Source organism: Lepidochelys kempii, chromosome 3, assembly GCF_965140285.1.
Source record: "Lepidochelys kempii isolate rLepKem1 chromosome 3, rLepKem1.hap1, whole genome shotgun sequence".
Classification (NCBI taxonomy): Eukaryota; Metazoa; Chordata; order Testudines; family Cheloniidae; genus Lepidochelys; species Lepidochelys kempii.
The window spans coordinates 116,668,919-116,690,413 of NC_136382.1; the positions used below are offsets into that span (position 1 = coordinate 116,668,919).

The following is a 21,495-nucleotide window of genomic DNA, read 5'->3' on the forward strand; positions in this document are numbered from 1 at the left end:
TCTGAATTACAATTGCATTAAGATAAGATTTCTCAAATTTCACCAAACCATCCCCCACTTAATTTACAAAGTGCTATCCAGAGTTCCCTTTCACAATGACAGGACAGGATAGTCTCCTCCCACAGGTTTTTTTTTTCTTTCAATAGTACATTTTGGATGAATATTTTTAACATGCTTATAAGGCAACCTGTTAATTGCTCTTTCTTGCCGGAATTCTTTGGACTTCTTCACACTTAGAATTCAGCAGAAGCCAAAGAACTGACTGAAGAGTCACTATTTATTAGATAACTCCTCCTCTGCTGAGATCTAAGTGAAAACAATTCAGTAAGGGCAAAATTCATCTTCATGCAGACGGCTAACACAAAACCTATGCACCATTTAAATCTCACTTAAGCCTTCAGAATAGCCCTTGTACTGACCCTCTGCAAAGGGACAGATTTCATTCGAAGAGAAGAAATATATTCCATCAAACATCAGTTTTCATTCACATCTTCCAGAAGAGACAGAACGAGGTGTTAAAGAAATACTACATTAAGGGATGCTGCTTTACAAAGTGTTGCATAGGTTTTTACCTTCACGGTTGATGCTAAAACTCTATATCCTGCACTGAACATTTGCTCTTAAACAGAGCTGGGTAAATAATTTATAGGGAATACTTATTCAACAAATGTTGCCCCTTTGTTCATGGATGGTTAGTCACTTGGTTTTGTTTTTTTTCAAATGTATTTGTTTTTCAAAATTATTTGTTAAAGTTGTTAATGTGCTTAAGAATTTTCAAGGTTGAGTTCTTAGTTAGGCCAACTGCCAAATGGAAATATTTTTTTCCTACCTTTGTAAATTCCCTTCAGATATGTAAGTGCAAGAAATATTAGCCCTGTTTTTCAGATAGGCTAACCAGGCTCACTGATTAGACTTGGAGGTACTGACAGTGGCACCAAAAGACTTGGGTCCCAGTTTTGTATTGAACACGTAATTTGATATGATTTTTAAACACTTTTTGCCAACATTTTGAGAATGAAGGCATGTTGGGCTAACTTAGCTATGCAGTATATACGCATACTTTATATCATCAGATACACACTGAAGCCCCACCCCATCTAGCAAAGCATTAAGCACATTAGTAAACTTTAAGAATGTGAGTAATCCTATTAAAGTAAATGGGAACACACATTCTCAAAAGTTAAGCACATGATTATTGAGTATACTCTACTCTAAACAGTTTGCCCATTCCCAATTAGCATTAAAACTATGGAATTCTTGATGTGCAATGGTTAGAAAACTATAATCGTTAATATCGTCAATGGGCTGCTTTGATGAGCACTAAAAACATAATGGAAGTTAAATAATTGAGAGAAAGATGCTTTTGGATCATTATTTTATAGTAAGCAGGAAAAAATCTTATTTTAAACTATTAAATGAAAAGGAATCTCAGGTACTGAATTTGTGTTTTATTTTGAATTATTGATTTGTTGCTCTGTAAATTGAGTTTGGCATTTGTATCCATTCCCAAAACAAGAAAACAATGAAAAGGAACAGTTCAGATTGCTAATAACAGTAATGTGGGGAACCAGCACATCATTTACAAAACTGAAACACATCAAAGAAAGCGAATAAATATGGGAGGACTCCATAAATCTTACATGGCACACATAATAAATACATTGGGCAAGAACCTCAGCTAATGAATGCTCAGCTCAGCTGAGGGGGGGGGGGGGGCTCAAATGTGCCTTACGTGTTTCCCCATCAAGTTGCTCTGCCCAGGGTGAAGCCCCCAACACAGGTTAGACTGGCCTGAAAGCTGTTTTATTCTCCATAAGCCACCAGTGGTCTTAAGGAGCCATGTGACAGTTGTAGTAGTAGTTCTGTACCACCCCAAAGATCCTCCTAATTTCAGAGGCTGGATCTGCTGGGTTTAGAAGAACTTTGTACCATTGGAGCACCATGCACCAGCTGGAGCGCAGCCAGGATTGGGGCCATCTGCTGGATTCTCTGTTGTTTTATACTTTCTGTGGTCCTTTATACCTCTTCAAATTGGGTGCAGAGTAGATGTAAAATGCGGCCCTTCTCTTATGGTAGCATTTTACACTGTCTTTACATAGGTGTAAATCACAACATAAGGGGCAAGGCAGTGGAGTTCAGATGTAGATGCAACAAAATTAAACAAAGAACAAAAGCTTACAATATAATTCTGTAGAAGTAGTTCTACTGATTCTCGTCTTCCATATTTGATAATCCATGATTTTAACTTCGATTCTGCAAGGACTAACAGTGACAGCAGACGGTATTTCAGTTCCAGAAACTCCATTTTCAACAGATGGAGTTCAGACGTAGATGCAACAAAATTAAACCTAGGAATGAATCACACAGTAGTAAAAAAGTGAAACATTCAATGTGTAGGAGGAACAGAGGGATTTTTCTATAGGTTCAAGCTACCTTGTTATGTGTGAGTTATATATCTCTATTCTTTGATCTAATGCAAAGCCTAAGGGCATATTTAATGTTGTATGATAACCACTCTGAAGGCTGCTCATTAAAAGCAAACATGCTATAATTTGTTTATACACAGAAGTAAATCATCAGTTTAGGTCTCAGACTAAGTTCTTTTCATTACCAAAGCATCCCTCTTCCAGTTTGTTCATAAGCATCCCAAGTGTTGTTACATAATGTTCCTTCTTGTGCCGAGTCTGTCTGAAAAATTATTCCTTTTTGAAAATCAATAGCTTGTTCAATTATGAATATCAGGCTTTTCAATATATTTCTCATTTGTTGCTGCTCACATTCTTCTTAACTAAGAACCAAATGTAAAATCTGATTTTTACATGAAAACATTATAAAGTAAACAGGATCTCTGTCGTTCACAGAGAAGGATTCATTTAAGATTAGTCTTTAAGGTGCCACCGGACTCCTTGTTGTTTTTGTGGATACAGACTAACACGGCTACCCCCTGATACCTATCATTTAAGATTGAAATTCTTCTTACCTCTCTGCCATATCGTCTAACTGCTCCACTGGAACAGGGACTCCATTAACAGACCTAGCCCGGTGGATCACTTGGAATGCCTTTTTGTGACCATCTATGTTTTTAAGCAGGTCCTGGTTCGATTCAAAGAGAGAGAAAACGCTCACAGTAGACTAACTAATAAGCATGATTTTAAGGCTGCAATGATGAGTCAATGTAGTTAAGTATTTGAACATGCTGTCACATTTGCATGCAAGTTAATGCCTAATATAAAAGCATTATATAGCAGCTTGAGCATCTGCACAGTGGAAGTACCTTATGAGATATTCTGCTAAAGCTGTGTCTTATAATTCTGGCAGTTTTTAAAATAGATGGCACTTGCTCTGCCTCAGATAAATCTTTCAGAGATTTAAAGAAACACGATGAACTCTAGTTATATGTGACTAATCTGAGATAAAGTCTGCAACTGCTGAAATTTCATGAGTATATAATTTTGCTAAATTTACTGTTTATATCTTTACTACAAATACCAGCTTTTATTAATTGCTATTTCAAATATTACACAATTAGTCTAATCCCTCTCCCCCCCTCAATACAAAGCAGCAGATTCAGGGTTCCTGATGTTATTGCATATTCAATGTGAAGTGAACTCCTGACTCTCAGCATCAGAAGATTCAGTGATTATATGCTATATATTACGCAAACCTACACTGAATACAGTACCTAAACCTGTAGGCTTATGATAAGATACAAACAAGCATAAGCCTCATAACAACAGCTCATTTCTATAGTAACCAAGCAACACTACTTCAAAGGATTTCCTGGAGATTACTTATTAAAATGAATGACTGGCAATAGTTTCCAAAGCGGTAACCATAACGATGTGAAGTCTTCAGAAGGCTGCCAGAATGTGAGGGAGTAGATAGCTTATTGTACAGTCCTTTGCTGAAGCTGATCAGTATCGTACTGACAAACAAAATCATGTACAACTCCTCCTCTCCCCAGGCTGAGGGAGCTGGGACACAAAATGCAAGCTAGTAAATTTATCTGAAATGTTTATTTTTTCAATGTATTAAAATATCACCTCTCCACAGATTGCTCTGACTGAGCACTTATGCAACAGCAGAGATATAAACAATTCTATTGGCTCAATTCACAAAATTGTGCCCAATATCCCTCATGATCCTCCACCAACCCATCTGACTCTACTCAACCCTCCTCTTTGGTAGAAAGTTTGAGAGAACAGTTAAAACTGACAGTATGTCTGAAGGAGGATATATCAGGCTTTGTCAGGCAAAGGGGATAATAAATGAGTTTGAGAATCAAGAAACCCTTGTTGAGAATTCTCTGCAGCTAGCCCTCTCTCATTTATATGAGGGATGTTAGAACAAACATTTCACATGACTGCATTTGCCACCTGGCCATGCAAGGAGGGAAGTTGTCTCTAAGGGCTTGTCCACACTGTCCCACAGTTCAGAGTACAGGGGTGTGAATAGCAGTAAGCACCAAACTGCTGCGCTTCAGCTTCCCCACATACGGATGCAGTGGGCGTGAACTAAAAGTGTCCTTGTTCACATTAACATAATCCTCAGCTAACCAGACTACATTAATGAAAACTAGAAACCTTTTAGTTTGCACTCACAGCACCCTCACGGGGCAGTTACAACACAGCACTTTGGTGTGCATTTCTATTCCCACCTCCATAGTCCAAACTTCAGGGCTATGTAGACATAGCCTGAGATCCTTAGATAGATAACAAGCTTTTTAGATCTTTAGAAGTCAAAACCAGTACTTGAAACTTCACCCACTAATCTACTGGACGCCAGTGAAAACTATGGCATTGAGATGCAATTTGCTCTCCAAGTGAATTACTAATTATTAAGGTCCTGACCCTTCAAAGACTTATATACATGTTTAACTTTGAGTTAAACAACTGTGAGTAGTCCCACTAACTTCAGTAGGACTACTTATGGATGTAAAAGTTGAACACAGCAAAGTTTGTGCAGGATGGTGTCTAAGAAGGCAAAACACACTTTGAAATATACTAATAAAAAGCACTATATAAAAGCTAGATGTTATTAATAATGTATTCTGCATCAGTTGGAACTTCAGAATAACCTTAAGGGGCCATATAATATGCAATGCCATGTAACAACTTCTGGAGGTGACAAAGGTATGGATAATGTGGTGAGGTTCCCAGCAGAGAGAAATTAAAAAAAAATTGCAGAGCACAGCTGGAAAAAACACATTGAGCCATTGCTGCTACCTAAGCAGCTGAGGACCTTCATGACCCCTGTGTCACGACCTTGAGTGACAAAGATGAGCACACTCACACAATACAGGGAGCTGATTTCTACTAATTCTTCTGATGCTTTCTCCATCCCACATGCATTACATATAGGGCAGTGGTTCTCAACCTGTGGCTCGTGGGCCACTTGCGGCCCATCAACACACAGCTGCAGCCCGTGTGATATCCTCAGAGCCATACAGGTAGTACTGGATGTGGCCCACATAACACATATATGCAGCCCACAGTGGTAAATAGGTTGAGAACCATTGATATAGGGCTTGAAAATCTACCTGACATCTACTAACCTAAGGACTAAGTTTACTTGTCAGGGTGATTACTTAAGATGTAAGAGCTCAAAATATATATCTCTAAGACTTCCAGGAGTTGTTCTAGCACAAACAGAGCTGACATTCATGATATTGCAAGATTAACAAAACCTTTTTTGTTAAGAAACCTTTTAGGCCTTCATTATACTGTACACCATAAAGAAGCTAAAAGGACTACAAATATAATTTTAAATAAATCCTTGGCAGATTATTTTTGCAGCAATAAAACAGTTGAGCCTTGTATTTCTTTATACCATGCTGTCAGCCAACTTTCAATACAAAACATTTTAAAATATAACTTACTAGATACACCTTTGTTGCTTCCATTATATCTTCTTTCCCTTGCTGGTTCCACTCCAATTTTTCTTCCTTTTCTATCCCTATATTTTCAGTGTCTGTTCTCTCTTTTCTTCCTCTCTTTCCCAGCTTATATACCCTTTTACTCTTTCCCTACATTGTGTTCTCTACTTCATCCTCTATATTTCCTGTCTCAGCTTTCTTCTCCTACTTCTCCCCAAAGATTTTTATCTGCCTGTCTATATATACAACTTACTTTTAAATGAGAGCTTAGAATCTTCAGAAATTGATCACACTATTATTCAAATTTGCCTATGAAAGTTTCTTACTCACCCACAGGAAAGTGGATTTTTCAAGCCCTGTTCGGGCGCAAAATGATCTAGGTTCACCACATTCTCTTTCAAGCCTAAATCTTGGTTAGGCATTAAGGCAGGTTAAGACCAACTGCAATGCGGGTTATCAGCATATTTAAAGTATTGTAGTCTCTCCATTACCCTACTATTTCACCTGGCTTCCCATATAGATTGAGTAACAGAATGGTACAGTGTGGAGCTTTGTAGAAGAGAGCTCCTGGAGCAGATGAACAGCTATGGAATATTACACTCTGGGACTTTTCAAAAAGAAAGGAATAAGAGCCATTCAAAAATAATTCTAACTACTTCTTCTAGGATCTGCAGACATCTTAATAAAACCTCATAGTCAAAGGTATCATCTGATAGATCTAAAAGAATAAGCATGGACACTTGATCTTCATTTACCACCAACAGGAGATTATCTACCAAAACAACTAGTACATGTAGCCTCCTAACTACAGCATGTCAAAACCCAGTTTGTATTGCATCAAGGAAATCTTAGGACTCCATATGTTGTCCAAGTTGCCTCATCATCACAACTCACTTTCAAAACAAACCTAGTAACAACCATCACGAAAATTTGTTGTTCATACAGCATGAGTTCTCAGTCACCCACAATCCTAGGAACAGTGGCCACACTGAAACTGGAATGTCATGCATAGAGATGTCTCATACAGAGTTACCTTATGCTGTTCAAGCTTCCGATGTATCGTATTTGCTGTTTCCTCATGAGCTTGCTGGACAATTATTTCTTCCCTAACAGCAGCCTCTGCTCTGTATAGCCAGGCACCTATGCTACCCAAAGGTGCAGGAAGAGATTTATCAAGATATTTGTGCCAATCTAATAGCTGGAAAACAAAATTAAGAATACTGAATATCCTTCCAGGATTAATTTCACAAGTAACTATCCTGACAATCAGGCTTCTAACAAACCTGGTGCTGGATAGTTACAAGACCAAAAAGAAATTAAAAGACCAATAAGTGATGTATAAAATGTAAATGTTGATAGTCAGTTCATGACATTACAGTATTAAGGATGTAATTTATAATTTTCCATTACAACAGTTTGTCCTGGATAAACTATGCATGGCATCATTATTCATTAATGGTGCAGGTTACCCTACATGTATATTAGTAAAACTTGTCCACCACCAAAAGCAGTCAGATGTTCTATAGTTATACCACAGATGTGGTGATGACAGGCTTGTGGAAAAAAATGAAACCATGTCATAAACTGAACTTCTCATAATGTCGGATAGTTTTATCTACGCTCTGCTCATTACCCCATCTGAGAAGAGACAAATGTCAACCATTCCAGGCATCTCAGCAGTTTCAGACAGATGCTTATACGTTGTGCTTGAGAAATGCATCTTTCTTCCACCTAGCCTCCCCAAATTATAATTGTCTGGCATTATGCAGAGTGGAGCCTGACAAAGCTTAAGCTCCAATATAGCATCAATTATCAGGGACAGTAATAATTTCCTTATCCCACTGAATGCCAAGAATGTTTTTTCCAGTAGACTGTGGAAGTTCAGAGCTGAAGATTTTATATTAGTTACACAAAGAATCTATTTTCAGTAATATTGAAAGGTCTTTATTAATTTTTCTCTTCCTCAGAAGACTGTACATTTGGATCTGTAGAAGTAAAGTAGCCTGTCTTACTGGAAGAGTCCCAATTAAGAAAGAGAAAAATAATGTCAATAAAAATTACAAAGCTTCAGAATATTTCCAATATAGTTTATTTTAAATACATGACATAGAAAAATTCATGACAGCATGGTGATTTATAAAGGTTTCATTGGCTCTCATTTGGAATGACCTGCATAACTCATTTGTTGCTTCACCAGTCATAGAATCATAGAATCATAGAATATCAGGGTTGGAAGGGACCCCAGAAGATCATCTAGTCCAACCCCCTGCTCAAAGCAGGACCAATTCCCAGTTAAATCATCCCAGCCAGGGCTTTGTCAAGCCTGACCTTAAAAACCTCTAAGGAAGGAGATTCTACCACCTCCCTAGGTAACGCATTCCAGTGTTTCACCACCCTCTTAGTGAAAAAGTTTTTCCTAATATCCAATCTAAACCTCCCCCACTGCAACTTGAGACCATTACTCCTCGTTCTGTCATCTGCTACCATTGAGAACAGTCTAGAGCCATCCTCTTTGGAACCCCCTTTCAGGTAGTTGAAAGCAGCTATCAAATCCCCCCTCATTCTTCTCTTCTGCAGGCTAAACAAGCCCAGCTCCCTCAGCCTCTCCTCATAACTCATGTGTTCCAGTCCCCTAATCATTTTTGTTGCCCTTCGCTGGACTCTCTCCAATTTATCCACATCCTTCTTGAAGTGTGGGGCCCAAAACTGGACACAGTACTCCAGATGAGGCCTCACCAATGTCGAATAGAGGGGAACGATCACGTCCCTCGATCTGCTCGCTATGCCCCTACTTATACATCCCAAAATGCCATTGGCCTTCTTGGCAACAAGGGCACACTGCTGACTCATATCCAGCTTCTCGTCCACTGTCACCCCTAGGTCCTTTTCTGCAGAACTGCTGCCTAGCCATTCGGTCCCTAGTCTGTAGCTGTGCATTGGGTTCTTCCGTCCTAAGTGCAGGACCCTGCACTTATCCTTATTGAACCTCATCAGATTCCTTTTGGCCCAATCTTCCAATTGGTCTAGGTCCTTCTGTATCCTATCCCTCCCCTCCAGCGTATCTACCACTCCTCCCAGTTTAGTATCATCCGCAAATTTGCTGAGAGTGCAATCCACACCATCCTCCAGATCATTTATGAAGATATTGAATAAAACCGGCCCCAGGACCGACCCCTGGGGCACTCCACTTGATACCGGCTGCCAACTAGACATGGAGCCATTGATCACTACCCGTTGAGCCCGACAATTTAGCCAGCTTTCTACCCACCTTATGGTGCATTCATCCAGCCCATACTTCCTTAACTTGCTGACAAGAATACTATGGGAGACCGTGTCAAAAGCTTTGCTAAAGTCAAGAAACAATACATCCACTGCTTTCCCTTCATCCACAGAACCAGTAATCTCATCATAAAAGGCGATTAGATTAGTCAGGCATGACCTTCCCTTGGTGAATCCATGCTGGCTGTTCCTGATCACTTTCCTCTCATGCAAGTGCTTCAGGATTGATTCTTTGAGGACCTGCTCCATGATTTTTCCAGGGACTGAGGTGAGGCTGACTGGCCTGTAGTTCCCAGGATCTTCCTTCTTCCCTTTTTTAAAGATTGGCACTACATTAGCCTTTTTCCAGTCATCCGGGACTTCCCCGGTTCGCCACGAGTTTTCAAAGATAATGGCCAGTGGCTCTGCAATCACAGCCGCCAATTCCTTCAGCACTCTCGGATGCAACTCGTCCGGCCCCATGGACTTGTGCACGTCCAGCTTTTCTAAATAGTCCCTAACCGCCTCTATCTCCACAGAGGGCTGGCCATCTCTTCTGCATTTTGTGATGCCCAGCGCAGCAGTCTGGGAGCTGACCTTGTTAGTGAAAACAGAGGCAAAAAAAGCATTGAGTACATTAGCTTTTTCCACATCCTCTGTCACTAGGTTGCCTCCCTCATTCAGTAAGGGGCCCACACATTCCTTGGCTTTCTTCTTGTTGCCAACATACCTGAAGAAACCCTTCTTGTTACTCTTGACATCTCTGGCTAGCTGCAGCTCCAGGTGCGATTTGGCCCTCCTGATAACATTCCTACATGCCCGAGCAATATTTTTATACTCTTCCCTGGTCATATGTCCAACCTTCCACTTCTTGTAAGCTTCTTTTTTATGTTTAAGATCCGCTAGGATTTCACCATTAAGCCAAGTTGGTCGCCTGCCATATTTACTATTCTTTCGACTCATCGGGATGGTTTGTCCCTGTAACCTCAACAGGGATTCCTTGAAATACAGCCAGCTCTCCTGGACTCCTTTCCCCTTCAAGTTAGTCCCCCAGGGGATCCTGGCCATCCGTTCCCTGAGGGAGTCGAAGTCTGCTTTCCTGAAGTCCAGGGTCCGTATCCTGCTGCTTACCTTTCTTCCCTGCGTCAGGATCCTGAACTCAACCAACTCATGGTCACTGCCTCCCAGATTCCCATCCACTTTTGCTTCCCCCAAGTATGTGTAAGTATGTGTCCATGCCAAATGAATACTGTTACACTTTTACAACACACTGCAACAGTCAGTAGGGTTGTTTTTGGTTTTTGTTTTTTAAAGCCAGGGGAGAGTGCGAACGCAGTCCCCCACTACCACAAATTATGCAGTCGAGTTTCCCGCATTTGGGGAAATCGCAGGGGTCAGCACACCCGCAGTGCAATGGATGAGCCTCACCCTGGGAAAACCACCTTTGTGATCATGGTATCTCCCCTGCCAGGTAAGTATTCAGTAGTTGGTAGGCAGACACAAATTGTTCTGCAAATGAACAGATGTAGAATTTTATAGGGCATTCAATATTGTCTAAAACCTGTTCTGTCAATCCAGTTTGAGGGGAGCTGTGAATTGTACTATTAGTTGTGTTTTCAAAATACTCAATACCACTATGTTTTTATCAACATATTTTCTAACAAAGGGCAGTTCAAGGTAGGTGCCTATCCGAAAGACCTTATTCAATCTTTGCTTTGGCAAAACTTAAAAATGTATGTCTAATAAAATGTATTTAGTGTATTAATTTTTTTTAACTTACCCTGGAAGAAACCCTGTCCCAAGCTTGCTTCACCATAGCTTGATCAAGTGACAATTTACCATCTTTCCGGGAAGACTGGATTACAAGTTCAATCTGTTTCCTCTTTATTTCATACTGGACTCGGAAGTGTTTAAATGACTGCATGAAAAGAAAATCAGTACAATGAGGCATGGAAGGAAATGACAGGACATGTATGGGGTAAGGTTGGCCATTTTACAATTCTGAATTGATAAAAGATTCTATCCTTCTCAAGTTGGAATGTGTATTTAATTATGAACTTCCTTGAAAGACATTTTTATTAAAAGTTTTAACAGGGTAAGAGACTCAAGGGACCTCTGTAGGGATACAGGACTCCTCTGTTTTCCTCCAGTTATTAGGTACCTGAACCCTACATGAAAGGCAGAAATTACTGTTGAGTAGAACTAGCAATTACATTCAATTAGCTTTTAGCAGGTTAAAAGAGGGGTTGGAGCCTCTCTCAGAGGCAGAGGAAACTAGGTTTTGGTAGAGAGATGGCCTGCATGGAAACTCTTATGTATAACCATATTTGAAGTTTAGGTTGAAGTTTATGATGTGGTGTTACCAATAATGCAAAACCCCAGGAAGGAGCAGGACTCTGATACTGCAAACATTTATGTATTTGAGTAACTTTACTTGCATGCACAAGTAGCCCTGAATGAGGAGGGACTATTCACTTGTGTGCCTTTAATTATATGCATAACTGTTTGCAGGATCAGGGCCTCCATCTGGACTTCATACAGTGTACATATAATCTGTTCAGGAGAGGATGGGAATTCCATCTGCTTCAAAGATCTACCACGATTTTTGAACCAGCATCTTACAATCAGGAGCTGGTCCTGCAGCTGTCTTATGTATGGCACTCCCACTGAAATCAATGGGGATTTTGGCTGTGGTAGGACTGTGAGAGGAAGTCTTATGGCATCAAAAACATATAATTGGGACTTCACTGCTGAATCTGACAAAATAAGAAGCTAGGCTGTGAGGCAAAAAAACCTATGATTTAACAAAAACTGCTGAAATCCACTCTTTAGAGCTAAAGCAGTTTAAATCCAGAGTCACACACAAAGTTCAACAGACTTCTTCAGGATTCACACCAACAACTGAGTTACTCAAATTCACACTATTATAACTGAGCAGAATGTGACCCAAATACATATATTTAATGATAGAAGGAAAATACAGTAAAGTGCAGGCAGAGAAAACTGCCTCTTTATTTCAACGATTGTAGGACTGTTGTCAGGGCCTAGATCATCTCCTCCCACAGCAAAACCCAGGGCAGGATTTTCAGAGGAAGCAAATCTCTACAAACCTCCCTGACACCATCCTGTTATAGGGGCAGAATTAACCCATCTAGAAAAGGCGGTAGAATCTGCACCCAGATTAGGCAGGGGAGACATATCCACTAGAGGCAGACCCTATGCCTCCATATTGACTCTGGCCCTTATCACACCCACCCATTCCCCCCATGCAGCATGGCTCCACTCGAGCCCCACTATCAAGGCCTCCCCTGGGCTATGACTGCCCCCAGTGGAGGAAGGGGTTTCCATTAAAATATAATACAGGCCCATTCTGTATTAGCCATTTTGACTAGTTTCCAGGACCTGGCTAGAGGGGAGTAAAATGTGACCTCCACCCCTGACCAAGGCCTGCCGACTCTTCCTCTTGGCCCACCTCCCCTTCAATTATTTTCCATCACAGAAGCTCTATCATGCAGAGCGGCCTTTGCAGCATCTGGAATGTATGTTTGGGGAGAGAGGACTTAGCTGCCCCTAGCTGCCCACCTAAGGGCAACCTAGCCCTTCTTCCATCCTGAGGAGGCAGATCTGTGTTAGACAAGTCCCCTTTATCTGAAGATCTAGGGGGCACAATGTGAGCATCTGCAGACTTAGATTTGTTTCGGCAGTGAAACACTGCTCACTTTTATGCAGTCAGCATACTGTATTAGTCTGCAGAAGAGAAGAATAAGGGAGGATTTGATAGCTGCTTTTGGAACTACCTGAAAGGGGGTTCCAAAGAGGATGGAACTAAACTGTTCCTCAGTGATACCGGCTGATAGAACAAGCAATAATGGTCTCAAATTGCAGTGGGGGAGGTTTAGGTTGGATATTAGGAAAAACTTTTTCATTAGGAGGGTGGTAAAGCACTGGAATGGATTACCTAGGGAGGTGGTAGAATCTCCTTCCTTAGAGGTTTTTAAGGTTAGGCTTGACAAAGCCCTGGCTGGGATGATTTAGTTGGGGATTGGTCCTGCTTCGAGCAGGTCCTGCTTTGAGCAGGGGGTTGGACTAGATGACCTCCTGAGGTCCCTTCCAACCCTAATATTCTATGATATGGAAGAAGGATACAAATTCAGGGGCACATATTAGACCTAATCATGACAAAAATGTTCCACCATTTGAAGTTTTCCACAGCTTACCTGGTATTTTTCCTGTAAGCTTGCTTCTGCCATCTGTGTCCTGGTCAGGTCCCTTTCAAACTGTTCTACCCAAACTTTGAGGTCTCTCAGCATCAGTCTATCTTCTTTCTGTGAGGCAGGAAACCCAAACAGCATTGTAGATGATTATTAGTGAGTGCCAAAGATATAGGCAATATATTACTCTTTCCTAGCAGAACAATTTAATTTACAGAGAAAGTCAATGTAGACATTTGGGTCAAATTTGACTCTATTATCTGCATTCAACCTGAATGAGTGTGGTTGCCTGGATGTATGAGTAGAATTTAGACCCCTAGACATGAGGTTCATACTAGCAAGGGGTACTGCAGTGTCACATAGAGCATACTGTCACATGGAGTTCTTATTTAAAGCCAACTTAATGCGCAGCCACTGCAATAAATCGTAACAGCTAATTTTAATCTGCCACAGTTGATGTAAATCACAATTTGTTCACAGTGAATTTCAGTGAAGGTCTATTTGTTTGGAAAAGGGCATTATTCCTGATTTTATTATTTATTATCACTTATGGTATTGATGATAAACAATGTGTCATAATGACATGCTACATTACCAGACTGTTGGCTCCCTGATTTAAGTGTACCATCCAGTATCAAACAGCAAGTTGGTATAAAGGACAAATGCTTACATATTCTACAATTTTAGTTAGGACAAAAAAAAAAACATTGCAAGGTACTGATCTTCACAGTTTCTTTTACTTATATACCACAACACACTGATCTTTCTACATTCAATAACAGCATACTGTTCTATTAGAGGACTTGTTTCAACATTGCTTTAGTACGGTGTACTGTCAATCACACAGTCCTTATTCATGCTGTGTCCAGAACAATGTGATCAGAGAGTCACCAACAGAAAAATACCAACAGGAAATTACAGGTCTGTAAGCTTGTCATATCAAGATTTAGCATATGATAAAAGGGACATTTATGCACTGTGTAAACAGCCTACCCTTAAGCGGGATGTAAGTGACTGACTGATATTTGCACACAGTGCACCACATGCGCCTCTCACTAACGCTAATGTAACTCAGGAGTAACTCCATTGAAATAAATGAAGATACACGCCTGTAAAACCAGTGAGAGGAGAAGCAAGCGCATAGATTCAACTAAATCCATAGTAGTAACCCAAAGTATGTGAGTAAGTTTCAAACATCACACCAAATTAGTGGATTCATGCGTACAAAACTGTAGAGGAAATACCTATATGTTTTTAAAATAATTGAAACGTACTAAGGAACAGTCATTTTAAACTTAAATATTTAAGGTTTGCTCTTTTCTCAAAATCCTCTCATTACAGAGGGTTGTCAGGGAGTCAGTTATAGCTCTCTAATTCTCAAGCTGCCCTCAGCCCAGAAGTAAATTAGAGCAACACCAGGGAGGCTATTATTTTACAACAGTTAGCTATGGTCTCTATGGACCATCCATCAGCTGAGTATTGCTGTATGGGAATGGAGCAACCCACTCCCTCCCCAGTCCCTCAGGGCTGAGGCTGCAGAATAGGCAAAGATGGCACAGGAACCACTGGCTATATGCCTGATGAGAATTCCACTCCAGGGGAATTCTCAGCAGGATAGTTGCAGCCAGATTACATTCACTTTGCATGCATCTTGTGGAATCATTTATACCTGTGCAAAGTGTGTACAAAGGGCTTGTCTACATAGTCTGTAGTACATGGAAAACTGGGGTATAACTCTATAGCGCTCTAGCCTCCTGCACACTAAATGGCTATGTATATCCGTGGTGTGCTCTGATCTACAGCAGTGGGTCAAAGGGCACTACGGATCTTCTAGTGAATGACAGCAAGGTCCACACAGCAACTTAGTGCACAGCAGGCTAGTGATTTGTACCCTAGCTTGCAGCACACTAAGTGTCCATAGAGACAAGTCTAAAATGAGTGTAAAACACTACCGTTCTGACCTGGTGACTGACTATATGAGCCACAAAGTCATGTGTAGGAATCAGGCCCAAGATTCATTGAAACACAGAATCAGCAGCAGCAAGAACATGTCTATGTTAGTTGAAAGTAGACTTAAGAGTTAAAATAAATCCTTCCACAATGACCTTTGAAGACTACTAAACAATGGGTACAATTTTGTCTTCTAACAGGAATTTTTTTTTAAAAAAGTAGCTACTTCTATATGTAGTAAGATTGATTTTGAAGACATTACAATTCTAAAAGAGTGATAGTCATCAAGGTTTTGTGTTATTCCTCAACTGGTCTTCCATACACTCTGTATCAATGGGTGGGAGATAGTCAATAGGTTGGACAACTTTATGTGATCTTGTGTGTAACACAGAAGTGATATGCTCACTTATGAATTAGATGAAATAGTACCTTCTCTGCAGTCAGTGGGAGTCTTGCCATCAGGATTTAAGCCCTGAAGTTTAGCTCTTTACTCCCATATAGCACATTGTATAGTGGCACACGGCCTCTGGGTGAAATTCCTGACCCACTGAAATCAACGGAAGTTCTGCCACTGACTTCAATGAAGCCGAAATTTCACCCTATATGTGATTATTTCAATATCATATTTCATAGAAACCACAGAAATGGAGGAGTAGAAGGGACTCAAGAGGTGATCTAGTCCCTCCATGCTGAGGCAGGGCTAAGCATGCATAGACCTTCTAGTATAGATGTTTGTCTAATCTTCTCTTAAAAAAAACTCCAATGACAGGGATTCCACAACCTCCCTTGGTAACCTGTTCCTGTCCTTAATTATCCTTCACATATTTGAAGACTGTCATCAGATCCTGCTTCAGTCTTCTTTTCTCAAAACTAACCGTGTCCAGTATTTTTATCCTTTCCTCATAGCTCATGTTTCTTTTTAGCATTTTTGTTACTCTTTTCTGGACTTACTCCAATCCGTCCACATTTTTCTTAAAGTGTTCCACCTAAAACTAGACACACTACTCAAGCTGGGGCCTCACCAGTGCCAAGTAGAGGAGAACAATTACTTCCTATGTCTCATACACAACACTCTATTAATACACCCCGGTATATTTGCCTTTTTTGCAACTGCACTACATTGTTGACTCAGATTCAATTTGTTACCCACCATAACCCCAATATTTTTTTCAACATTACTAGTGCCCAGCCAGTTATTCGCCATTTTGTATTTGTTCATTTGATTTTTTTTCTTCCTAAGTGTAGTACTTTGCATTTGTCTTTATTGAATTTCAGACCAATTCTCCAATATACCATACTGTATAAAACAAATTATTCAGGTTGATAGATACAGTCCCACTATAGAGAAGGACTCAAATTCAGCTATGCTGTAAAATCAACCTAAAGTCAATGGATTTGTATTTACTTACACAAGTGATGAATTTGGCCCAGAATGATTTTGCTTAGGAATAATCAGTTGTTAATTTTTTAAACTATTAGCCATGCTCCTATTTTACCATTCTGTTTTTGCAGCCTGCTTCACTGGACTCTTGTTTCTTTCTACATACATTGGAATATATCTCTCAGTAACTGCATGTGAGGCATCAGTATAGCTCTCTGTGTCTCAGCCCCATTTGTCAGATGAAAGGTTCCTTGGTTGATATATAAGCAGTTCGAAGACCCCCTTCTGATTAAATGGTTGCAAGTACAACTTGAGTGGTAGTAGATGGAAATGAATCACAGTTTCTTAAGCACCAAAGGACCTACCATTCATACATCATGTCTGATGAACTATCATATTTAACACAAGGCATTTATCAACACTTAGTGCTCTGCACGCTCAGTCAGAAACATCAAAAGGGTACATTTCTAAATAGGCAAATTATATTCTGAAGACTAGCCATCTTGAACAGCGTATGGAATGGAGTGTAAGCAACTATAAATATAGCTGGCTAGTGGAAATAAAATTATTCCTTTTAGGTAAGAGATCTAATCTCTAATCACATTTGCTTGACATTTAATTTAAAAAAATGAGATATTTATTTTAGATGATAAAATTTCATAGTTAATCTTGGCCTGCTATCACTTCAGTTTTCCTTTCACCTGGCTAATCATTTATCATTTAAAAATGTAATGCAGTATATACATTTTTTCATAGTTTGATATATTAGTCTTTACAAGACTAGAGTCTCGACATGTGCAACATGCAATGTGAATTAAAGGTACTGTGTTGCACATAAAATAATATTTGGGAAAACATTAAAACTAGGTATGATGTTGCCAACAGGATTAGCCATACACTCCCAGCTTCTTTTTGTATGTGTAAGAACAGCATAACTTAAGATGCTAATATTTGCCGGAATTTGTGTGTGATGCTCTTCCCAAGTCATCATAATGGGCTTGGCAAGGACAAAGAGAACATCCTAAATGGCAAGAATCTGCTATCATGGGAAATATCAATTTTAATGTTGATGATACTCTGACAAATCATGAGTAAGTCAGATCCAAAGTGGTTGTGGTGCAGAGTAAGCCTCTCTATCCTGTGTATCACAGAAATCCTTTACAATAATAAAAGTGTGGAGGTTGCCAAGTGAGGGCTCTCAAACCAATAAACCAAGACAACTCCAGAGACTGTATATCCAAGCCAGACTACCAAAGCATTGCCATTCTGTTGATATTTGGTATTCTCAAAAAGCCTCTGCAGCAATCAGTTCCAGGTTAAACAATCCATTGGTGATGTGAAAAGGGACAGCTGGTTAGTTCTTCCTCAAGAAGTTAAGATTTCTTGGAAGTAATAATATAAGATTTATGATAGCTAAAATTAAAAATGCTGGTGTGCTACTTCTTCTATCATTTTTTTTCCTTGGACAGGTCCATAGCCTGCCAACTGACATTCAGTAAAAAATATAGGCTTCCCCCAGGTTAGTATAATCCTGGTGGTATCTCTGGAGTGGTCAGAAACCAGAAAGCAAGCCACGGCCCAATGCAAACCCTATTGAAGTCAAAGGGAGTCCTTCCATGGACTTGAATGGGCTATGTTTCTGGCCCTATGTTCCTGGAATTTAAAATAGATGCTCATAACTCAGAATTTCCAGAGTCCAATTTCCAAACCATTTCCCATGCTTGTATTTTAACAAAACAGGATTACAGGAAACGTCTATTAAAGTTCAGCTGCATCTTTTTAAAACTCATTTGAGAGGCCTTGAAAGATCATAACAGGCATCCCTAGCAATCATTTATGCAGAGCAACATATATTCTTTACTGTTTAGGGAAGTGCTGGTTACATCAAAGTACCTCTAAATCTTTCTTAGAGAAGAGAAATCCACAATGAGAAGAGGTGATTCTGGACAGACAGATAGACAGACAGGCAGACATTTGACTGATGTCAAATGAATAATAATTTTGTTCTTGTTCTTCCAGATGATCCATTTGGGAGCTCCCTAGTCTAACTCAGTATCTTCCTCCTTTTCCAACTCATGCATCACAGTCACTGATAGTTTAGGCAAGGAAGATCGGATTCTGCTCCATTCTGAGCTCTTCAATATCTCTTCCATACAGGAGAGAGTTGTACCACAGGATGAGAAACGCGTCTCCTAGGGATGCAGTCCCGAGTCCCACTCTGGAGCAAAACAGGCGACATTTTCAATTCTGGGTTGTGGCAAAGAGGTTCATTGACGGGGTGCCCCAGAGGGAGAAGAGCTGCTGAAGTATTGCAGGTTGCAGTTCCCATTCGCGTTCTGTCAAAAAGTGCCTACTGAGTGCATCAGCAGTAGTATTGTGGCAGCCGGGTAGGCAATGATTCGTATTTCATGTTGTATGCACCAATTCTATAGTCGGAGTGTGATTGGGCTCCCCCTTGCCTGTTGATGTAAAACATACATGCTATGTTGTCTGTTAAGACCCAAATAAATTTGTTGCACCAATTCTATAGTCGGAGTGTGATTGGGCTCCCCCTTGCCTGTTGATGTAAAACATACATGCTATGTTGTCTGTTAAGACCCAAATAAATTTGTTCTTTATGAGGGGAAGAAAGTGAAGGCATACTCATCGCACTGCTCTGAGCTTTAAGAGATTTATGTGTAGGCGCGTCTCTGATGCGGACCAGCAGCCTTGTGCTCTGTGTCCCCCTAGATGCGTTCCCCAGCCGATTAGGGAAGCGTCCGTGGTGAGCGTCAGCATTGGGGATCATTGCTGGAAGGGAACCCCCATGCAGAGGTTTTCTGGTCTCGTCCACCAGTGTAGTGAAGCTAGAACATTGGGAGGAGAAGGAGTTAGCACCATCCCTAAGGTGTGTCTGGTGGGTTTGAAGTTGGAGTTGAGCCAGCCCTGAAGACATCTCATGCGTAGCCTGGCGTGCTGGACCACGAAGGTGGTGGCTGCCACGTGACCAAGGAGCTGTAGGCAGATTCTTGCCTGTGTCCTGGAACGAATAGAGAGCGTGTGCATCAGCTGTGTGATAGTGAGGAATCTGTGATTTGGGAGTGAGGCTCTGTTCCAGATTGAGTCCAGATGAGCTCTAATGAACTCGATCTGTTGTGTAGGTGTCAGGGTGGATTTCTGGATGTTTATTTGGAGGCATAGGCTGTGAAAGAGGGAGATGGCAAAATGGGTAGCTTGAATTGTCTCTCCATAGGAGTTGCCCTTGATGAGGCAATCATTCAGGTAGGGGAAAAAGCATGATTCCATGTCTGTGGAGGTGAACCACGACCATGGCTAGAGTCTTGAAAAAAGACTTTTGGTGCTGTAGAGAGTGTGAAAGGAAGAACTCTGTATTGAAAATGGTTGTGACCAATTGTGAAACGTAGGAAGCATCTGTGAGCTGGATGAATTGGTATATGAAAATAAACGTCCTGGAGGTCGAGGCCTGTGAACCAGTCCCCTTGATCCAGTGCAGGAATTATTGTGCCCAGTGTGACCATCTTGAATTTTTGTATCCTCATGAATTTGTTCAGTTGGCATAGGTCCAATATAGGCCTCCCTCCCCCAGCCTTTTTCTGTGTCAGAAAGTAATGGGAGTAGAACCCTTTCCCTCGATGTTGTGTTGGCACAGTTTCCACTGCGCCTAGTTGTAGAAGGTGAGCCACTTCTATGCGAAGTAAGTGCTTGTGAGAGGGGTTCCTGAAGAGAGACGGGAAAGGGGGAAGGGTAGGATATAAAGAGGATAGAGTAACCGGACTGAACTATTTTGAGGGCCTAGCGGTCCTGTGTAATCCGCTGCCGGGCATTTTGGAAACTCTGGAGGCGGTGGCCTAACGGGCAAGTAGGTGGTAGATTCAAGAGGAGATCCTGCAGACCCTCTACCAATGTTTCAAAATTGTTGTTTATTCCCCGGTGGGTGGGAAGTGGTTGCTTGAGCTTGATATTTTCTGTGCTTAGGGATCTAGCGCAACTCCTAGTTATGTCGTATGATTTGGGTTGAGGCCGATAATACTGTTGTGTGTGTGTGGTCTTTGGTAGGGTTGGTATTGTTGTCTCCTGGGAAAAGATGGGTGAATGCCCAGGGTGTGCAGTGTCGCTCTAGAATCTTTCATGGTGTGAAGGAGTTGATCGGTTTTTGTTTTTTTGTTTTTGTTTTTGAGAAAAGTTTATCCTTATCAAAGGGGAGGTCCTCCACTTTGGTCTGCAGATCTTTAGGGATGCCAGATGAAGAGAGCCATGAAGATCTGTGCATAACCACAGCAATTGCAATAGTACGGGCTGCTGTGTCTGCCGTGTCTAGAACTTCTTGTAGGGCCGTTCTGGAAATTAATTGGCCCTCAACCGGGATTGATTTGAAGTCTGTTCTCCTACCCTCTGGAATGTAGGAGGCAAATTCGAAAAGTTTATTGTAATTATCGAAGTCGTAGCTGGTGAGGAGGGCAGAATAATTTGCAATTCTGAACTGTACAGTGGAGGACGTGTAAACCTTGCGACCGAAGACGTCAAGGAGTTTAAGGTCCTTGTCTTGCGGGGTGCTCTGATATTGCGGCTGTTTTGTCTGTTGTGCAACTGCATCCATGACAAGAGAGTTCAGTTGTGGATAAGAAAATAGGAAGTCAGCGTCCTTAGTGGGAACACAGTATTTACGTTCAGCCTTTTGTAAGTTGGTAATAAAGAAGCTGGAGTTTGCCAGAGAGTGTCAGCTGTTTCCAAGAGTGCCTCATTTATGGGGAGCGTGATCTTAGAGCATGCAGAGGGTGGAAGGATTCTGAGGAGTCTGTTTTGTGTTTCGGGGGTCGGTG

General features: G+C 40.9%; 1 protein-coding gene and 1 non-coding gene across 12 annotated transcripts in view; both read right to left on the reverse strand.

Annotated features, from left to right (window-relative positions):
- The window catches only part of SYNE1 (spectrin repeat containing nuclear envelope protein 1), a 501,907-nt gene that overhangs the window by 350,613 nt on the left and 129,799 nt on the right, over positions 1 to 21,495 (reverse strand). For all 11 annotated transcript variants that reach the window (XM_073337684.2, XM_073337695.2, XM_073337685.2 and 8 more), the window contains 5 exons: positions 13,351 to 13,458; positions 10,914 to 11,051; positions 6,909 to 7,073; positions 2,981 to 3,093; positions 2,180 to 2,348 (listed from right to left, as the gene is read on the reverse strand). In XM_073337684.2, coding sequence (XP_073193785.2) covers positions 2,180 to 2,348; positions 2,981 to 3,093; positions 6,909 to 7,073; positions 10,914 to 11,051; positions 13,351 to 13,458 — 693 coding nt within the window. The remainder of the gene's footprint in view (positions 1 to 2,179; positions 2,349 to 2,980; positions 3,094 to 6,908; positions 7,074 to 10,913; positions 11,052 to 13,350; positions 13,459 to 21,495) is intronic.
- On the reverse strand, positions 10,449 to 10,612 carry LOC140909829 (U1 spliceosomal RNA). The gene has a single exon (XR_012158366.1). It is a non-coding gene; the product is annotated as a U1 spliceosomal RNA (small nuclear RNA).